The following is a 21,729-nucleotide window of genomic DNA, read 5'->3' as shown; positions in this document are numbered from 1 at the left end:
TAGCTGTGCACCACCATTCTTGGCTATGTCTTATAAAATTTGTAGTTTAAACTAGATTTAATTTAATTTAGATGCTGATGTATTAGAGATGTGACACATATTTTTCTCCTGGTCAACTATTTTCATTTTACCCTTGTTCAGCATGTTTTTGACATACGATGATTTTTTACTTTGGTGGTTAAAATCTCTTCTGGTTTTTTCTATGCTTCCTAAAACATGAAGCTTGTCATTCTTAGACACCAATTCACCTGTATGTCTTTTTGAGTGTTTCTTGGGAGTTGCAGTTTTTTGTTAATGACTTTTAAAGTCACACTACAGCAGAATATCACTAATCCAAATGGATTAAAGATAATTCAGTATTTTCTAAGTAGTAGTTTTTCTAAGCATCTTTTGTTAAATAATACTCTCTTTTCATTTAAAATGACAACCTTTTATATCCTAGGGTTTTTTTTTTCTGGATTCTGTGTTCTGTTTAAATTGACTGTCTGTTACTGGGCGTGGTACCTCACACCTGTAAGCCCAGCACTCAGGAGGCTGAGGCAGAAGGATCATTACAAGTTCAAGACCAGCCTGGCCTACAAAGTGAGCATAGCAAGATCCTGTCTCAAAAGACCAAAAAATAAATAAATTGACTTCCTGTGATAATGATGGTACCATAGCATATTAATTGTTCTGATTACTGTATGTTAATATTTGAAAATAGGTTACCATTATTTTTTAGGAATTTTATTGCTATCCATGATATCTTATTTATTTTGCAAACTTCAGATGCCAGGCGTGGCACACGCCTATAATCTCAGCACTTGGGAGGCTGAGGCAGGAGGATTGCCAGGAGTTTAAGGCCAACCTGGGCTACATAGTGAGTTCAGACTAGCCTAAACTACATAGCAAGACCTTATCTTAAACAACTAAGAAAAGCCAGGCATGGGGGCATATGCCTGTCATCCCAGCACTCGGAGCCTGAGGCAGGAAAATTGCTATGAGTTTGAGGCCAGCCTGGGCTACATAGTGAGTTTAAGGGCAGCCTGAACTACATAGCAAGACCCTGTCTCCCCAAAAAAGAATTATATGAAGTTGGAAAGATTAGCATCTTTATAATGTTTAATACTTCTAACCATGGGTGTAGGTAGTACTATCCCTGTTTAGTGAGGTCTTTATGTCTTCTGGAAGACTTTTGTAATTCTAACCAAGTTTTGCAAAGTTTTATTTTATTGTATTGTATTTTTTTATTTTTTATTTTTTGTCTTTTGTTTTTTGAGACCAAGTCTTGATATGCAGCTCAGGCTGGCCTGGAGCTCACTTTGTAGCCCAGGCTGGTCTCAAACTTGCAATGATCCTCCTGCCTCAGCCTCCCAAGTCCTGGGATTACAGGCATGCGCCACCACACCCAGCCATGCAAAGTTTTAGTTTGGGCTCTTCTTTTGATGTGTGTGTTGTGAGTTGGTATAACTTTCTGTATTTTTTTTTAAAGAGAATTAAATAACAACAACACAGACAAAGGCAAAGTAATCTTTCTGTATTTCTATATATGATTTTTCTAAGGTTATTGTTTATTAAGGATGAACTATATGCTGTTTTAAGTTTATTTATAACCCATCTTCTTCCACAAAGAATTTGAAGAAATGTATAGAAAATACAAACACTAAATGGTATCAGTGTGTTTCAAAAACCAGAAAATGCAGATAGGACTAGATATTTATATCAAGGTTTTGAGACATTACAAACTGATCAAGACCGTGCCAAGTAAAAACTGGTAATATGACTCTCTTACAGAGGTCTCCCAGTAAAAGACAAAAAATTCCTTTGCTGAAAAAAACTGGCTGGGCATGGTGGCACTCACCTGTAATCTCAGCACTCGTGAGGCTGAGGCAGGAGAATTGCTGTGAGTTTTTGAGTCTAGCCTGGGCTACAAAGTGAGTTCAAGGCCAGCCTGAACTGCATAATAAAACCCTGTCTCAAAAAGACAAAAAAAGAAAAAAAGCTTTTCTAAGCATTGACTCCAAATAAATTTTACTCATATCTCCTTTATTGTAAACCAAAGGCATACTGCTGCAACAAAACTTAGTGAAAACAGTTCTGTAGGGGATAAAACCATATACATAAGGCTTCCTGACTGTCTGGCATAATTCTAGGATAAAGCCTAGAATAGAATACTGTGTTCTATAGAGAGGTCAGTTAAGATGAAGGCAGAAAAAGACATTTCCTTTGGGTTTATCACGTAAGGGCTATTACTGGCATCAAAGCAATTCAGTAGAGTATGGGGGAGCCAAACTGGTGAGCCAAGAAATGGAAGAGAGAAGTAAAGAGTTGGAGATAACAGATGTGGAATTGAGTGTAGAGGGACTAAAGAGATGACAGGTACTAAATTATGAAGTGAAGTTGAAGAGCTTTCTAAGATAGGAAAGATTTGAACAGCAGAGTTGGCAGAGAAGAGTCCTTTTCAATAAGAATGGATTCTTGGGGCTGGAGAGGTAGTTCTTTGGCACAGCACCTGCCTGCCAGGTGAAAGCTCCTGAGTTTGATTCCCGGTACTAGAAAAACAAAAACAAAAAGAATGGATTCTTGGGCGTGGTGTTGCATGCCTGTAATCCTAGCTACATGAGAGGTTAAATCAGAAGGATTGCAAATTTAAATCTACCCTGGCAGCTTAGTAAGACTCTGTCTCAAACAATAAAATAAAAGGACCTTGGGATGAAGCGCAATGTAAAGTGCTTGTTCTGCTTGTGAGAGGCCCAGGGTTCAATCCCCAGGACCATTTTTTAAAAAGTTAGAGCAAAGCCATGGACAAAAGTGTATACAAAGTTTATGTGTATGACAGGCTCTCACCCACATGAAAAGTATGTATCCTGGGGCAAAACTGAGAAAACACTAAACTATTAGGTATAAGAATATAGGTGTATAGAATTTTGAACAATGAATTGCTTCATTTTTCAGATTTCTTGAAATAAAATAATAATCTGGGGGGAAAACTCTGTTCCCCAAAGTAAATGTAAACCTTTTTTTAGTGGTGTCAGCCCACAAAAGAGATTTGACAAAACCTAGAAGGTATGGCTGATTCAAACAAGGAGAGAACCAGAGAATGTTGTAGAATGAGTGTGTGTGCCTGTGTGTATGTTTTGAGCCAAGAGAAACAGAATTAGAAAGCAAGAGTCTGCAGAGGAAGGAAGAGATAGACTGGAGCTGTCACCTTGGGTGAGGTGACTAGGAGCACAATCCCCAGGGAATGGAGAGAGAGGCCTGGTCCAGCCCCTGTTGGATTATTCAAGGGACAGTTACTAGTTATTCAGGAGACAGACTGGCTTCTTCTAGGTTAAAGGAGCCATGGCTAGAGGGAGTGCACTGAGATTTCTAAGTAACATCTAGAAGAGGCTTGTGACTTATTACTTTGATGTCTCAGTAAAAATAGAAGCTCCTTGCTTGTTTGGGATTTTTTTTTGTTGTTCACTCTTTTGTTGTTTTACTGTTTTGTGTTTTGTTTTGCTTGAGATAAGGTCTCACTATGTAGTCCAGTCTGGCCTTGAATTTGCCCTATAGCTCCTACTGGCTCAGACTTGCAACCCTTACCAGACTACAAGCTACTACTTTTAAAACCCAGGTTGGTGCTGGTGTTTGTGGACATTATGCCGTGTATTCACGGTGAGAGACACTCTTGACAGCTCAACTCTTTGGCAGTGCAGTTGGCTTCAGTTTGTACTCCTTTATACCAATTCTTTTTCTACCTGTTATATGTAATTCTGTGACTTTTTTTAAGACTTGGTTATTTACATTCTAACATTTGTGGGGGTTATTGAGGGATGGAGTTTGAGAGAGAGTCTCACTATGTAGTTGAGGCTGGCCTTGAACTCACAAGAATCCTCCTGCCTCAGTCTCTTGAGTGCGGGGGTTACAGGCATACACCAGCATGCTCAGCTCCTGATTTTATTGACAATTGTAGTCTGGGATTATGAAGTGATTCTTTGGCTGGGCCACCATTAACATTTACAGGGTTTGTTCTTTAGTACCTGTTCTGATAATTTCTCTAAGGTAAATGGGACTTTTTCTTTTTCTTTTCCTTTTTTTCTTTTTTTTTTTTTTTTTTTTTTTTTTTTTTTTTTTTTTTGTTTTGGGGATCGAACTCACAACCTTGCGCTTGCCAGGCAGGCGCTATGCCACTGAGCTAAATCCCCAACCCCGAAATGGGGCTTTTTCTAATGCCAGACATTTGATTTGTCATTTTATTGCTGAAATACTAACTTTGGGACCTTTATAGTCTGAAAATCTTCTCCTTTAAAAAACAAAATAGGTGAAAATAATGGCATAATGTTATGTTGCAAATTCTGATTTTGTGGGTACCTAAAGTTCTGGCTTTTGTTTAGGGGGTTTTTGAGGGGAGGGACTTTTTGAGATAGGGTCATGCTTTGTAGTTCAGGCTGGCCTTGAACTCACTGTATAGCTCAGGCTGACCTTGATCTTATGACCATCTTCCTGCCTCAGCCTCCTGAGTGCTGAGATTACAGGCATGCACCACCACACCTGGCTGAGTTCTTTGTTTCTAATAAGATCCAAGTGTATCCCAATGCTGCTGGTCCTCCTAGTCATACATTGGAATAACAAAGGAGTAAAGTTGTGCTGTCCAGTACTGTAGTGCCAAGGCAGGTGTTGCTCTTGAGAACTGTAATGTACAAGCTAAAAGTGAGATAGGCTATGAATTTAAAATACATACTACATGTCAGAGATTCAGTATGGAAAAGAATATGAAATGCTTCATGAATAATTGACTATATATATTGATTATACCTTAAAATGATATTTTGGACATATTTGGTTCATAGATTAAAATTAATTTGATTTTTGTACTTGTAATATGAAAACTAATTTACATATGAAATGTTTAATTTAAATTCAAAATTTTAAAATTACACTTCAGTGGGGTTTGTTTATTTATTGGGTGCTGGAGAATGAACCCAGGGCCTTCACACTGAGCTGTAGCCTAATCCCTTCCCCCACTTTTTAAGATGTGCAACAGTAATTTTAGTTAGTTAAGCAGTAGAGTTTCTGTTCAACTTTTTGAAAAACCAACCAGTATTTTATATTTTACTAGCTATATCAGAAAAAAAAAAACGACCTACTTGCAATTTCAATTAATTGTTATAACTCAGCAACAGATTTATATAACTGGTCAGACCCTTTTGAAAATAAAAGTACAAATCTTGGGGTTATATTTTTTGAAGCCAGCCTCACGTTCCAGACTGATAAATCTATTATCCAAAAGTCACAACGACTAAGCTTTTGCTAACTCACCTTTTACAATTAAATTACTGTGGAATAAATACATATTTTCTGGATGATGTTCTGGTAAGAATGAGATATTATGTTAGTATAAAAGCTGATGGACCACATGTACCCTAAACGTAGCTTCTATTAGATGGATTTCAAATTCAGACAGAAATACAGATGAAAAAATATCCCTTCCCCAAAGTATTACTTACAATTAAGATACAGGTATTGTTTGTATCCAAAACATACAAAGAATTGGAAGATGTATGGATAAAGAAGAGAATTCTTCAGCAACTATTGTTCGCAGTTTGCAGAATAGGATAACTTCTCTAGGAAGAATAATGTCAACATAGCAGCACCGTTTTCACCAGGAATCCCCAGGGCTACTAGACTGATCATGTGGCAGGAAGCCAAACCTTCTGGCTGCTCACATCACTCAGCTTCCCTTTAATCTTCAGAAAGTGTCTCTTGAACTCCAATCTATCACCCTTAGAAAGCTGGAAGTCAACCAATATCTTCTCATCCATTTCTACCGAATTCACTTTGAATATCAATTTATTGTTTCTCCTGTCAGTTGTTGGCACAGTAACCTGATTTATACAACTCTTTTTCCATTGGTAGCCCAACTTCTCACAAGTCTCTTTCAGGCACTGATAAGATTTATCTGCATCCAATTTGGTAAAAAAACACATCATTCTTTTTACCAAGCGCTACCAGGGATTCTGTGAGGATTCTGGGGTGCCAAGTAGCATATGATCAGGGCATGCAGGTTGGGAAAAACTGATCACTTGTACCAATTTATCAATGTATGAGGGACTGTTGTCCCATAAGGAAAGACCTGTCCATGGTTCTGGCTGGGAACTGGAGTACTTCACATTTTCTTCACTAGAAGTACTATTTATTGGAAAGAAGTCCAAATTTGAGTGAATGTGCTTAGAGAATCCACCAGGAGACTCTAACATACCACCTGAAGTGACCTTGGGCCTCTCTGCCCCTTTCTTGAGTGGTTTGTTGTATCATCTGTCTTTTTTAATGTCCAGAATGGTAATCCTTACTGATGGATTTTCAGTTAGGATTTTATGTAGCAGAGGTAGAGGAGCAGAATCAGTTTTTTTCCAAGGGTTGAGGTATGCCTTTTTTTCTTTCCAATCAACATATTCCTGACAACTGTCACTGGGCATGGCAATTCTCCAGTCAACATGACAGTAAGCACTATTCCACAGGACCAAACATCAACTGGTTCTGCATGAAATTTCTTTCTCTTTAGAAGTTCTGGAGCAACATAAGGTAAAGTACCACACAACTTGTTCAGTAAACAGTCATGATTATTATGCCGAAACACTGTGGCCAAGCCAAAGTCAGAGATTTTGAGGTTATCCCTTTCATCCAAAAGGAGATTTTTCTGGCTTAATATTCCTGTGAGTTATTCCAATACCATGCAGATAAACCACCCCTGCCATGAGTTGATGGAAGAACCTCTGAGTATCTTGTTCAGGCATGCCTATGTCTGGCTCTATTCTATCAAAAAGCTCTCCTCCACTGCAGTACTCTAGAAATATACTGGATATTGCCTTCTCTCCTGTGACCATAGAATTTCACTGCATTCTCATGATTTAACATTTTATTGATACAGATCTCTTTCTTAATGTTTTCTGGACAGTCGATGGCACACTTCATGTCTACAGTCTTCACTGCAACTGCTTCTTCAGTTATTCTATTCACAGCAAGTTGAACTTCTCCGTAGGCACCTTCTCCCAGGATTTGCACCAAGTCCCAGTCTTCTACAAAGGGCACTGCCGTGACGCCATAGCACCCAGCCCGTTGGCCACCTCTCCTCACCAGCCTGCCTACCCCCCTTTTTAAAAAAGATAATTTCTCCTAAATAGCTAAGGTGACCAGGCTGGGCTTAAAATTGGGATCCTCCTGTATCAGTCTCCCAAAGGACTGGGATTATAGGCATGTGCTACCACAACCAGTTTACATTTGTTGATTAAACAATGTTGGTATAGAGCAGGGATTTAATGAACCTTTTAGAGCTTTCAGTGATACAAACAGCTCACTAGGGCACATGTACCATAGGTTCACCACCACTGAGACCATTCCTACTTCCAAAGTAATCCATCTGAACAATATTGGATATATGCAAGTAATTATAGTTAGGATTATGCTTAAAAGCAGTCCTTCACAATCAAATATAAATGAGATCTTACAATGAAATATTAGCTCATTTTTAATTTATAGGTAAATTTTAGAGCACTCTACAAATGTCCCTTGATTCCCTGCCCCCTTTTGTGGTAATATTTCTATTATTGAAAACAAGGGACTTATAAGAACAGTTAAGAATAAGCCTGGCATGATGGTTCATGCCTGTAATCTCGGCACTCAGGAGGTTGAGACAGGAGGATTGCCATGAATTCGAGGTTAGCCTGGGCTGCATAATGAGTTTAAGCCTGAGTTACAGAATGAGACCCTGTTTCAAAAAGCATGCGCACACGCACACACACACAAGTCATATGGGAAGTTTCCCATCAGCCTTTTTTTGTTCCGTGTATAAGATGGGGTATAGCTCGGTGATATGGCTCTGCTTAGCAAGACCTATGCATGCTAGGTCAGTCTCCTGTACCACCAAAAAAAATTTTTCTTTGCTTTAGGCTTATCTTTTGCCCTCAAAGAGCTTTTGCTTTAATCTTCTAGCTAGGAAATAGATCATTTTAAGACTTTTTAAGTGCAAAATTACAATATTATCAGCAGCAAAGTACATAATGGTCATGATAAAACCACAGAAGCCTTTCTTATGCTACAAATAAGCTGGATCTCTGGGCTGGAACATAAAATACAGAGCAAAAAGAGGGAGATGGCAGTGGGAACAGCTGTGTTCATGAAAAAAAATTATTTGAAGGGGAAAGTATATGCTATAGTGCAGCAAGACATAAATCTGAATAAGTTATCATGGAGTTAGTGAAAGAGAGCTAGAAGGGTATTAAATACATCATGCATTTATTTTATAAAAACAGATACATTTTATGAGAAAATCAAATCTTGAGTGAATCTTAATTCCTCTGCCCAAAAAGCATAAATTGTTTTCCATCACTATCACTAACCATAAAGGTACAGAATAGTGTTTATATTTTGTTGTTCAAGACTATCCAAACTATGGCTATAACCAGTACATCTTTCACCTTTTTTACTAGCTTTTCCTCTGTCCTGTGCCTTTTCTGTTGTTGTTGTTGTTGTTGAGACAGGATCAAGCTGTGTAGTTTAGACTGGCCTTACACTCACTATGTAGCCTACCTAGGCTGACCTCAAACTCACAGCAGTCCTCCAGCCTCAGCCTTCCTAGTGCTAGGATTACTGGTGTGTACCATCACACTCAGCATGTCCTATGCTTTAAATCTGTTCTCCGCCCCCCACCTCCCCCGGCACCGGGAATCAAACTCACGACCTTGCACTTGCCCCGCAGGTGCTGTGCTGCTGAGCTAAATCCCCAGCCCCCTTAAATCAGTTCTTATCCTTTCTCTAATTTCCTTGTCTGTTTACTTTACCTAAGGATCCTCCAAAATGAAAACACACACACACACACACACACACACACACACACACACACACACACACACACACACACACACACACACACACACGCAGGGTCCAAACTCTGTCTTTAAATGTCCTATGCATGTTTTAGGATTCCATATTTATGAAGCATTTTGTGTTCACGTCTGGTTGTTATCTCACCTAATTTTACCTTGAACTTTTATTTATGTCTTTTTTTTTGGTCCTAAACTCCTAGACTGCACAGCCAGGTCTTAATTATGTATATTCTTTGTACTGCCTTACAATTAGTCCTGGCTTGAGGAATCTTCTCTGGCTCCTAGCATGGATACAGGACCTGCGCAGAGAAGTGGAGAAATGTGTCTCTAATAGAATATATTTGAACTTGGCATTCCCAAGATTTAAGAGCCAGAAACTATTAGTTGGTTGATTTATTTTCTGTTTTCTGTGATATACTGAATTTGGTTAGTATTTACTGAGATTTACCAATCTGAATGCAGTGTTACAGAATAAAGTCCATTTGTCTTAGCTTAAAAATAACAAGACAGAGACTGGGCACATATAGCTCAGTGAGACCCTTAGTTCAATCCCTAGCACTAAAAAGATTTTTTGTTTTGAGGGGGAGTTTTGGACTTTTTTGAGACAGGGTTTTGTCGTACAGTTCAGGCTGGCCTTGAACTCACTTTGGTAGCCCAGGTTGGCCTCAAACTCACAGTGATCTTCCTACCTGAGCCTCCCAAGTACTAGGTTTACAGGTGGGTGCCTCCACACTCGGCTTCAAAAATAGTTTTGTTTATTCTTTAATATCAAATATCCAGAGTCAGAGCTTCTTTTTTATACTTGGGATTGTACCCAGGGGCTTCACACTGAGCTACATCTCCAGGCATTTTAATTTTTTATTTTGAGACAGGATCTCAATAAATTGCCCAAGCTGGGCTCAAACTTGTCATCCTCCTGCCTCAGCCTCCTAGAATGCTGGTATTACAAGTGTATGCCACCTCGCCCAGCCTTTGTTTTTCAAACCATATGTTGGTTTGAAGATTGGATAGAATTCATACATAGCAATTGGTTGCTGTCTCTTAATTATTTTTTTAGTTTCTCAACTTCTGCAGTATTGACATTTTGGGCACAATAATTATCATGTAAGACTGACTTGTGCCTTGTAGAATGTCAGGTTGCATCTCCATTGGATTCCAGTAGAGATTTGCCACCCTCGTAGTAAAAGCTAAAAATGTCTCCAGATCTTGTCAGATGTTCTTAGAGGCAAAGTCACTGCAGATTGAGAACTTTGGGTATGTAGTTGTCTCCTCAACCATTCTATTTTTTCTTTTTTCTTTTTTTTTTTTTTTTTGGTTTTTTTTTCCGGTACTGGGAACCGAACTCACGACCTTGCGCTTGCCAGGCAGGCGCTTTGCCGCTGAGCTAAATCCCCAGCCCCTCTAATTTTTACATTTGGTAATTTATTTGCAGAAAAAATTCAGTGGTACTCTTGTAGTATCCCTTAGACTGGATTCCACTAATTCCCTGCAGTGTAACTTAACATCGTCTGTCAAAAATTTCCTGATAATTGGTACTTTCAGCTACAGCAGTGGTGGTGAACCTACAGCATGACGCTGCAGTGAGCTATTTGTATTATTGAAAGCTCTGAAAGGTTCTCCATCACCTATTTAGAAGCTTGGTTCAGTTCAGATCTTTTTGTTTGATTGGCAAGATTACATCATAAGTGGTGCTTTTTTCTTCTGTCAGGAGGCCTTGTCTGTTGAACAACAAATTGATGAGTGAATAATTGACCAAGATTATTTTTTGTTTTAAAATGTATATATTTTCATTTATACAAACTTTTATCTTAAATAATCTGTGTTCTTCCTTAATAAAGGAAGGGGAAATGGAAGGTGAGGCTGTTGAAGCCATTGTGGAAGAGTCTGAAACTTTCATTAAAGGAAAGGAGAGAAAGACTTACCAGCGACGCCGGGAAGGAGGTCAGGAAGAAGATGCTTGCCACCTACCCCAGAACCAGACAGATGGGGGTGAGGTGGTCCAGGATGTCAACAGCAGTGTGCAGATGGTAATGATGGAGCAGCTGGATCCTACTCTTCTTCAGATGAAGACTGAAGTAATGGAGGGCTCAGTGGCTCCAGAAGCAGAGGCTGCTGTGGACGATACACAGATCATAACTTTGCAGGTTGTAAATATGGAAGAACAGCCTATAAACATAGGAGAGCTTCAGCTTGTTCAAGTACCTGTTCCTGTAACTGTACCTGTTGCTACCACTTCAGTAGAAGAACTTCAGGGGGCTTATGAAAATGAAGTGTCTAAAGAGGGCCTTGCAGAAAGTGAACCCATGATATGTCACACTTTACCTTTGCCTGAAGGGTTTCAGGTGGTGAAAGTGGGGGCCAATGGAGAGGTGGAGACACTAGAGCAAGGGGAACTTCCACCTCAGGAAGATCCTAGCTGGCAGAAAGACCCAGACTATCAGCCACCAGCCAAAAAAACAAAGAAAACCAAAAAGAGCAAACTGCGTTACACAGAGGAGGGCAAAGATGTGGATGTGTCTGTCTACGACTTCGAGGAAGAACAGCAGGAAGGTCTACTGTCGGAGGTTAATGCAGAGAAAGTAGTTGGTAATATGAAACCTCCAAAGCCAACAAAAATTAAAAAGAAAGGTAAAACAAATTTATTCATGGTAGTCTCATAAGACCAGTTGAGAAAAAGCACACAGCAGTCTGTATGCAAGTTATTTTATGTTACATTAAATGTATTTTTAAAAGATTATTTTGTGGGTACCAGTTTTCTGGATTTAGTACTTCTTATCTAAGTCCTAAAGAGAAGGGAATCTATTAGTGACATCAGATAATTTTGACTTAGTATGACTTAGATTGAGTTCAGTAATAAAAGCTAATAAAATATACTTGTAGGTACTAATGATTGGGATTAATCTTAACACTTTGAAACCCTGCAGCAAGTTTTATTTTGCATATAGGTGTAAAGAAGACATTCCAGTGTGAGCTTTGCAGTTACACATGTCCGCGGCGCTCAAATTTGGATCGTCACATGAAAAGCCACACTGATGAGAGACCACACAAGTGCCATCTCTGTGGCAGGGCATTCAGAACAGTCACCCTCCTGAGGAATCACCTTAATACACACACAGGTGCTGGATAAGAATATGGGGACCACAACATGGCAAATGCTGAAACTTGGGTTTTAATAAACTGATTGAAGCAGGAATTTGAAAGATTTTTGTTCCTTCTTATATGCCCTTTTTGTAATCTTGATTTTATTTTAAGCAGATGGATTTAGTTACAGGCAAATGTCAAGAAAGTTTAAGTGGGAAATAATCCGAATGACATAAAGCTATCTATGGTAGTTACCCAGAATAATTCCTAAAGATTTTAGCATTGTGCTGTGCTGAGGTTTTAACAACAGTAATAATTGGGTGTGGTAGTACACACCTGTAATCCCAGCACTAGGGGAGGCTGAGGCAGGAGGATCATTGGAAGTTTGAGGCCAGCCTGGGCTACATAGTGAGTTCAAGGCCGGCCTGGGCTATATAGCAAGACCCTGTCTCAAAAAATCCAACAAACAGTAACAACAAAAAAAAGATAAAGTTTTGCCTTTGTAAAAACCATGCTATTTCTTGTTTAACCTCATGAAAATAATTCATAATCTGAGGATGGAAAGGTTTTATTTGTTTTGTTTTCTCCTGTAGTATTAGGGGTTGAACCCAGGGCCTTTGCACTGAGCTATATCCCCAGCCTTTTTTAAAATTTTCTATTTTGAGACAGGATCTTGCTAAGTTGCCCAGGCTGGGCTCGAACTTGTGATCCTCCTGCCTCAGCCTCCCAGAGTGCTGGGATTACAGGCGTGCACCACCACACCTGGCTGAGAATGGAAAGTTTAAGGCATCATTCTGGCAAGTCAAATATTTATTTGTTCAATTGCCATATATTCTTTAATACAATGTTCAGATATTTTATTAACTTCATGTTGGCTGTGGCCAGGTTCCAGTGGAGGGATTACATACTAAATCTCTCTTTAGGCTCTCTTCTGGATGCCTTGTATTTTTAGCATTAGGTATTTCGCTAAAAGTCCTCTCAGTGGGTTTTTATTTTATGCAGAGCAATTCTCCTGTCTGTATTCTGTATCACATGTAGAATAGCTTTTCTTTTATCCTTATTCTTCATTTTGTTTGACATCTCTTGCTTTTGATAAGCCAGTTGTTAGATAAATATGGTCAAATGTCTGTTGGCTTAGAAGCAGAATCCTGTATGTTAGTACTCTTTGCTAATGTGACTTTAGTCGTTTTAACATCCCCCTAGTTGATAATACATCCCTTAAACACCTGATAATACATTTTATTTGGTATAACAGGGTCATGTCATTAAAGTGACCATTTCTGTTATGATAAAACACCAAGTGAGTGTGCCTTGATGTGTAGTCTGTCCTGGCCTAATCCTCAGCTTTGAAAATGAATTCATTTTACCAGCGTTGGTAGCTCATGCCTGTAATCCCACCTACTTGGGAGGCTGAGGTAGATAGCAAGTTCAGCCCCAGTCTGGGCAGTTTAGGAAGGTTGTGTCTCAAAATTAGAATTAACAAAGGGCTGGGGAATGTATCCCAGTGGTAGAGCACTTGCCTAGCACATGTAAGGCCCTGGGTTAGATCCTCAGTACCACCAAAAAAAAAAGATAAAAATTAGTTCACTCTTTTTGTTTTCTTATAGCTGATTTTGCAGGGCTATTACATCATAATTACCAATAATTGCAGCAGTTCCATGCATGCACCAAAATACCAGTTCATGGTGAGGAATTCACCTTTTCATTTTCTTTTTTTTTCTTTTTCTTTCACCTTTTCATTTTCTAAATGCAATTATATTGCATCCGAGGGGGTACCCTCGCCTTCACCTCGCCTTCACCTGTGTCAGGATGTAACTAATGAAAGATGACTTGGTGAGCATGGACCTTGAACAGACACAGAGGTTGTGCGCGTGCAGTCTGAAGAAAATCCCTGCTGCACAGCAGTGCCCACTTATTTGCCAATTGCCATGCTTATTTCTACCAGAGGCAAGCCTCTTTTCCCCTAGACAGCACTAAGTGAACACCAACCATTTTTTTTAGCTTGCCTGTCCTGATAGAAATGATACTTCTGTATTTCTCTTGATACTTTATTTACTTATCTGTACTACCAGACATTACACTTCACAGAAAAAACTCTATCCTTCATTCCTGCATCCTCAGTGGTACTGAAGAAGTGAATTGAATGAGCAAATGAATGCTCCTTAAAATTTGTGCATAAGGCTGGTCCCATTTATTACATCGTGACTCATTAATTCCATTATCAGAAGTGGTTGCCTTTTTTTTTTTTTTTTTTTTTTGGTCTTTTTGAGACAGGGTCTCGCTATGCAGTTCAGGCTGGCCTCAAACTAACTTTGTAACTCAGGCTGGCCTCGAACTCACAGTGATCCTTCTACCTCAGCCTCCCAAGTGCTGGTATTACAGGCATGCACCACCATGCCCAGCCTTTTGATTTTAATGTTTGGGATTACCTTGCTGTCACTGGTTTCTTGCTCTTCACAATTAGAGATGGTCACAAAAGAAAAATGTTTTAGAATATGGACAGCCAAGTAGATATAATGAAAAAGATATAGATGTAGTCATGATACAGAAACATGGGCTGGGGATTTAACTCAGTGGCACAGTGTCTGCCTGGCAAACACAAGGTCGTGAGTTCGATTCCCAGTACCGGAAGCAAAAAAAAGATAAATATTTGATGTGTAAATCTAGAATCAGTTATATCTATTCTTTGACCTGTGGTTGATAAAACATCAAGGTGTAAAAGACGTTATATGTATTTTAGCAAGGGTTGAAACTGAATGGAGTTTCTTTTAACTTACTCCATAGTGACTAGGTTATTCACAAAATAAGAATAAAGATTTTATATTTAAAGGCGACAGGTCAAGTGAGTAAACGAAACAGATTTGGCATGTGTTGTTACATTCTAGGGCTTTTGTAAAATCAGCAGAGCCAACCTATAACTTGTAGAGCTACTCTCAGGCTAATACAGAGTTGAAGCGATGAATGTGATTCAACTTCATGTACCATTTCTGTGCAACATATTGCTGTCTTTAACTGTGCTTTTGATCATGCTTTTTGTGATTACGCCTTCATTCTGTAGGTACTCGTCCTCACAAGTGCCCAGACTGTGACATGGCCTTTGTGACCAGTGGAGAATTGGTGCGGCATCGTCGTTATAAACACACCCACGAGAAGCCATTTAAGTGTTCCATGTGTGATTATGCCAGTGTAGAAGTAAGTAGTCAACTCCTTGTTGGTATTTACTGCAGGTAGACCATGACTCCAGTATGATCATGTAACAACTCAGAATGACTTTAAAATGAGGTAGGAATGCCCGGCACACACTTGTAATTCTACCTTCTAGTGACGTTGAGGCAACACAGTGGGACCCTGTCTCAAAAAAACAAAATAAATAAGTAAGTTTTTAAGAATGGAGTTTTTTGGAGATGGGAATGTAAGCTCAGTGTTAGAATGCCGGCCTCACATTTGTGAAGATCTGGATTCAGTCCCCCAGCAAATTCAAAAAAGAAGGTGGTTTATCACTCTTATTATTTGAGGGTAACCTGTTGCCAAGACTGGATAAGGATACTACCAAAAAGTAAACTATATGTTATTTTCACAGTGAAGCAAAAATTTTAAGTAAAATTATTAACCAACCAAATAAACTCATAAAATAAATGATTAGTGTCTACAATTTAAGGATCGTTAAGCCATTAGAAAATTATTGAGGGTTGAGGGATGGGGAAAAGGACGTAAAAGAATTTGGATATGTACATGTGCCAACTCCCCATGATGAATGTAATCATGTACTGCAAACATGTACTCATAAAAATAAAAATTTTAAAAAGGAAATTATTGGTATATATTAAACGAAGAGAGCAGGGTATGGTAGCATATGCCTGTAATCCCAGCACTTGGGAGGCTGAGGCAGGAGGATCATTGCAAGTTTGAGACCAGCCTGTGCTACAAAGTGAGCTCAAGGCCAGCCTGAACTGCATAGCGAGACCCTGTCTCAAAAAGACAAAAAATAAAAAATAAACCAAGAGAACAAGAAAAACTATATAACGATTTCCATAAACTATTCATTATTATAGATATGCCGCACCACACCCAGATAAGTAATCCATTCTTAATGTTAGCTTTTCAGTGTTGCACTGGAAATTCTACCTAATTCAAGAAAATAGGAAATGAATTATAAATGGAAAGAAAAAGTAATTTCTTGTAGATACCTATATTTATACAGAAAACCTAAGATTGGGGCTGGGGATTTAGCTCAGCGGCAAAGCGCCTGCCTGGCAAGCGCAAGGTCGTGAGTTCGATTCCTGGTACCGGAAGAAAAGACAAAAAAACAGAACAAAACAAAAAAAAGAAAACCTAAGATTATCAGCTAAAAGACTCAGCTGAAGAGTTTCAGTGGAATGGCCAGATACAAGAGAAGTATACAGAATTAGTACCTTTGTTGTTGTTGTAGTAGTGGGGGTTGAACCCAGAGCCTTTGCACTAAACTACATCCAAGCATCACCACTCCCCACTGTATGTCTGTGTATGTTGTCTGTCTCACTAAATTGCCCAGGTTTAACCTGTGATCCTCCTGCCTCAGTCTCCCAACTTACTGGAAATACACTCCTGTGCCACTGTACCTGCTTTTTAAATTTTATTTTTGCTGTGTTGGGGTTGAATTTAGGACTTTGCACATGCTAGGCAAACTCTCTCACCGAGCTATAGTTGTCACCAACCCCCAAAGAAATCAATAGCTAATGTACTGGTTAAGTATATTTCTTACCCAAAATGTTTGGGACCAAAGGTGTTTCTAGTTCCTTTGATCACCACCTGCCCCCTGATTTTGAATTACTTATACATATATATAATGACATATCTTTGCAATGAGAGCTCATTCTAAACATAAAAATCATTTATGGTTGATGAACAGCTTATGTACATATCCTGAAGGTGATTTTATGTAGTATTTTTTAGTGTGCTGGTCTTTTTTGATTTTTTTTTTTTTTTTGTGGTGCTGGGGATTGTACCCGAGGCCTTTTGCATTAAGCTACATCCCCAAGCCCTTTTTGTGTTTTGAGATAGCGTCTCACTAAGTTGCCCAAGGTGGGCTGGGATTACAGTACAGGCATGCACTGCGACGCCTTGCTTTTCTGTATATGTTTTGACTGTGACCTGTCACATATGATCAGATGAGGAATTTTCCACTGGGAGTCATGTCAGTTTCAAAAAGTTTTGCATTTTGGGTCCTGGAAATATAGTTCAATGCTTGCCTAATGTGCTGGAGGTCTTGAGTTTGATTCCCATCAACAGAAATAATTTCAGATTTTGGAGCATTTCATATTTTGGATTTTCAGCTAAGGATGCACAACCTGTAAGAGCAATAATAGGAAGGTATGAAATGGTTCTGATTGTAATGGCAGTGAAATGACTTAAACTGAATAACAAAGTCTGTGATTTTGATTGTTTTTTTGAGGCAAGGTCTTGCTATGTGGTTCAGGCTGCTCCTGAACTCACAGCAATCCTCTTGCCTCAGGCTCCCAAGTACTGGCATAACAGACATGCACCACCATACCTGGCCTATGATTTCTTTTTGTTTGTTTGGTCTTTTTGAGACAGGGTCTCACTATGCAGTTCAGGCTGGCCTTGAGCTCACTTTGTAGCCCAGGCTGATCTCAAACTTGCAACAATCCTCCTGCCTCAGCCTCCCAAGTGCTGAGATTACAGGCATGTGCCACCACGCCCTGCTGATTTTTTTTCTTTAAAACAGGGTCTCCCTATGTAGTTGAGGCAGACCCTGGAACTCCCAGAGATCTCCTGCGTCAGCCTCCTGAGTACTGAGGTTGCAGTCGAGTGCCATCACACCTGGCTAATCTGTGATTTCTAGGTGAAAATTTTACAACTTTTTCCCAAGACATGAATAAAGACATGTTGCAAGTTGATTTCTAAATTTCACTTAGAAGAGTAAATGTGAGCACCTGGTGTGGTGGGGCATGCCTGTAATCTCAGCACTTGGGAGGCTGAGGCAGGAGGATCATTGCAAGTTCAGAATCAGCCTGGCCTACAAAGTGAGCTCAAGGCCAGCCTGAACTGCATAGTGAGACCCTGTCTCAAAAAAAGACAGAAGAATAAATGTGAATAACTAGCTAAGAACAATTTGAAAACAGCCAGGCATAGTGGCACATTCCTATAATCCTTAGTATTCTAGGAAATTCACAAGTTCAAGCCAGCCTGGGCAGTGTAGTGACTGACTGACTGAAGCCCTGCATCAAAAATAAAAAAGGGCTGGAGTTATAGCTCAGTGCAAAGTCTCTGAGTTCAATCCCCAGTACAAGAAGAAAGGAAGGGAAGAGGGAGGGGAGGGATGGAGAGAGGGAGGGGGAAGACATAATGAGGGCCTTCCCATAGATGTTGTAGAACTTTGTGGTTACTGGGCTTGGTTGTAGTTTAGACTGCTATTTAGCATTTGTTGAGGTCTTGGCTGTGTTTGGGTGGGTAAGTATAAGAGTTTTGTCCTTAAAATCAGAGCTCTTTAAAATTAAGCTGCTGAACAAGGTGTGGTGGTGGTACATGTATATAATCCTAGCACTCAGGAGGCTGAGGCAGGAGGATCACAGTAGTTCCCTAGAGGTGAGCCTGGGCTATATAATGAATTCAAGGCCAGCCTGAACTCTATATAGCAAGACCCTGTCTCAAAAAAACAAAAATAAGGGGCTGAGGATTTAGCTCAGCGGCACAGTGCCTGTCTGGCAAGCACAAGGTCGTGAATTCGATTTCCGGTACTGGAGAAAAACCAAAAAAAGAAAATAAAATCAAAAATAAATCAGTCAAGCTACTAGGTGTGAAGGCATACACCTGTAATCCCAACGCTTGGGAGGCTGGGACAGGACAATCATTGCAAGTTCAAGCTCAGCCTTGGCTACCTAAGTGAGTCCAAGGCCAGCCTGAACTATATAGTGAGACTCTATCTCAAAAAAATTAAATAAAATTAAGCCACAGCCAGGCATGGCAGTGCATACCTGGAATCCTAGCACTCAGAGGACTGAGGCAGGAAAATTCCAGCAAATTCAAGCCCTCCTGGGCTACCTAGTGATTTCAAGACCCTGTCTCATAAAAAAAAAAATAAATAAATAAATAAATAAATAAAATCAAGGCAAACATAGTAGTGCACACCTGTAATCACAATGCTCTCGTAGACTGTGAAAGGAGGGATTATAAGTTTGAGTCCAACCTGGACAATTTAGCAACTTAATGAGATCCTATCTCAAAATTAAAAATGAAAAAAAGTTTAGAGATATAGTTTGGGGACATGGCCTTGGCTTTAATCTCTAGTATCAGCACAAAAAAAATTTTAATCAAATAAAATATTAGTAAAGGGTTAAAGCACTTATTTGGAGACAAGTTTAAAAGTAACTGGAATAGGATATCTTGCAGGTGACTAAAAGCATGGTCAGTGGTAAAGAGGAGAAATGAGAGGTTGTTTGAATGTGGCCTACTATGAAATGCTAGTGATAGGAAGGAAAGTAGAAGAATTAAAACACGTACAGTACTTGGAGCCAAGTGTGGTGGTGCATTCCTGTAAGCCCAGCAAGCTGGGAGTCTGAGGCTGAAGGATTGTATGTTTGAGCCCAACCTTGGTAATTTAACAGTTTAGCAAAACCCTCTCAGAAGGTGCCAGGTGGTGCTGGGATGCTAGGGTCCTTCAGTATGAAGGTCCTGGGTTAAATCGCCCATACTGCCCAAAAGAAAACTTGGATTTGTATTCTGGAAAAATTTAACCCATAAATACACATGGGTATGGGACATTTCAAACATACAGAAGTTTAAAAAAAAAAAAACACAAAGAAAACAATAAAGGGAAGAGCTGGGAAAGAAGTGCTGGATATGGTGGTTCACACCTGTAATCCCACAACGTGGGAGGCTGAGGCAAGAGAATCGCCATGAGTTCAAGGCCATGCTGGTCTAAGTATTAAGACCCTATATCAAAACAAAAAGTATATAGAAGTAAAAGAAACAGCATGTTATACTCCCATGTACCTATTACCCATTTTAAGCAATAGTTAGTGATTATCAGTCTTAACTTACCTGTGCCCTTGTCTGCTTACTCTCCCATCTTGGATTATGATATGGCTTTGAGAAACAACAGCTATTTATAGTGAAAAAGCATGTATTTCGTAGAATATTTATAGTGAAAAAGCATGTATTTCGTAGAATATTTATAACTTTAGTACCCTAAAACTATGCTTTTATGCCTAAATCACAGTGCTCATATTATAATCTATGTTAATGAAGTATAAGAGGTTTGGTTGTTTTCATGTTTCAGGTCAGCAAATTAAAACGTCACATTCGCTCTCATACTGGTGAGCGCCCGTTCCAGTGCAGTTTGTGCAGTTATGCCAGCAGGGACACATACAAGCTCAAAAGGCATATGAGAACCCATTCAGGTAGGACTTCTCCCCTCCCCGAATTAATGAGCTAGATCCCATGGGACACTGTGACCTACCTCGTGCTGTCATTGCTTACCTGAACATAGTACTATTAACAGAAGCTCTGGTATATCCTTTGAGTTCATTTTCCTAAAAAATTACATTAGAGCTGGATATGATGGTGCACACCTGTAATCCCAGCACTCAGGAGGCTAAGGCAGAGAGGTTGCTGTGCATTTGATGCCAGCCTGGGCTACATAGTGAGTTTAAGGCCAGCCTGAGCTACATAGCAGATCCTGTCTCAAAAAAATCCATAAATAAAGAAATACTACATTCGAGAATAAGTTTTATTTTGTTTGAGTCTTTATGCAACATGAAACAGTACTTTTAGGAGAAAAACAGAATGAAATTAAAATCTAGAGATTTGAGCCAGGCATGGTCGAACATGGCTATAATTTTAGCATTCAGCAGGGGATCATGAGTTTGAACCAGCCTGGATTATATAACAAGTTCAAGGCCAACCTGGACTACATAGTGAAGCTATGTTTCAAAAAACACTAGAGGTTTTACTTAAGAGTCTGGGTAATTATTTCTTATCTTCAGCAAGGAAACTTTATAGATCCTCCATCTGATCTCCTCTAAAAGTGTAAGCATTACTGTAGGAACTGCCCTCTTCCTACAGTGGAGGATTCCACAACAGAGTTGGGCAAAACAGTTGGCCAGCAATAGTTTAGGATTTATTTGCTATGTCTGAAGATAGATAAGGCTCTGGAATTATACTTCAGTCTTCCCAAGTAAGACCTGTAGCTTCTCTGTGGCTAGCATATGTGTCACTTCAGTTACCCTTGCACTAAATCTCAGTATTTATTCATTTAATTTGTTTCCTTTGTATTTCCTTTTAAGGGGAAAAACCTTATGAATGTTATATTTGTCATGCTCGGTTTACCCAGAGTGGTACCATGAAGATGCACATCTTACAGAAGCACACAGAAAATGTGGCTAAGTTTCACTGTCCCCACTGTGACACTGTCATAGCCCGAAAAAGTGATTTGGGTAAGTACCACTTGCTAGAGGCAAATGAAAAAGTATTTTCAGGAATTATTGAAAAAGCAAGGACCGTATTAACTGCGCCTTCTAACTTTTACACATTTATATATGAGAGTGGCCTGCCACTTAATGAAAGCTTTTGCTTAGCTATTGTTTTCCCCAGTTTCTCTCCTCTCCCCTTTCTTCTCTTTTCTTCAGATAGGGTCTTGCCATATAGTCCAAGCTGGCCTCAACATCATGGTGATTTTCTGCCTCTGCCTCCCAAGTGCTAGAATTACAGGTGTGCACCATCACATCTGGCCAATTTTTCCTTTTTCTTACTGCAGTCAGGCCAAGAGATTTTATCTTGAATAAAGTTTATATATAAATTAATGGGA

General features: G+C 39.4%; 1 protein-coding gene and 1 pseudogene across 4 annotated transcripts in view; one reads left to right on the top strand and one right to left on the bottom strand.

The window, feature by feature from the left end:
* Ctcf (CCCTC-binding factor (zinc finger protein)) overlaps positions 1-21,729 on the top strand; it is a 51,699-nt gene that overhangs the window by 17,307 nt on the left and 12,663 nt on the right. For 3 of the 4 annotated variants that reach the window (XM_005403640.2, XM_005403639.2, XM_013503946.1), the window contains exons 2-6: positions 10,682-11,471; positions 11,789-11,959; positions 14,983-15,116; positions 20,203-20,323; positions 21,209-21,358. In XM_005403640.2, coding sequence (XP_005403697.1) covers positions 10,691-11,471; positions 11,789-11,959; positions 14,983-15,116; positions 20,203-20,323; positions 21,209-21,358 — 1,357 coding nt within the window. In that variant the 5' untranslated portion in view covers positions 10,682-10,690. Of the gene's footprint in view, positions 1-4,462; positions 4,482-10,681; positions 11,472-11,788; positions 11,960-14,982; positions 15,117-20,202; positions 20,324-21,208; positions 21,359-21,729 lie in introns of those variants that run through there. The other variant, XM_013503947.1, reaches the window with a different exon arrangement.
* LOC102008417 lies at positions 4,917-8,633 on the bottom strand (annotated as a pseudogene).

The sequence above is a fragment of the Chinchilla lanigera genome, unplaced genomic scaffold (assembly GCF_000276665.1).
Source record: "Chinchilla lanigera isolate Chin_1 unplaced genomic scaffold, ChiLan1.0 scaffold00083, whole genome shotgun sequence".
NCBI classification, from domain to species: Eukaryota; Metazoa; Chordata; class Mammalia; order Rodentia; family Chinchillidae; genus Chinchilla; species Chinchilla lanigera.
The sequence above is the reverse complement of the archived record's forward strand: the minus strand, read 5'-3'. Positions and strand labels throughout refer to the sequence as shown.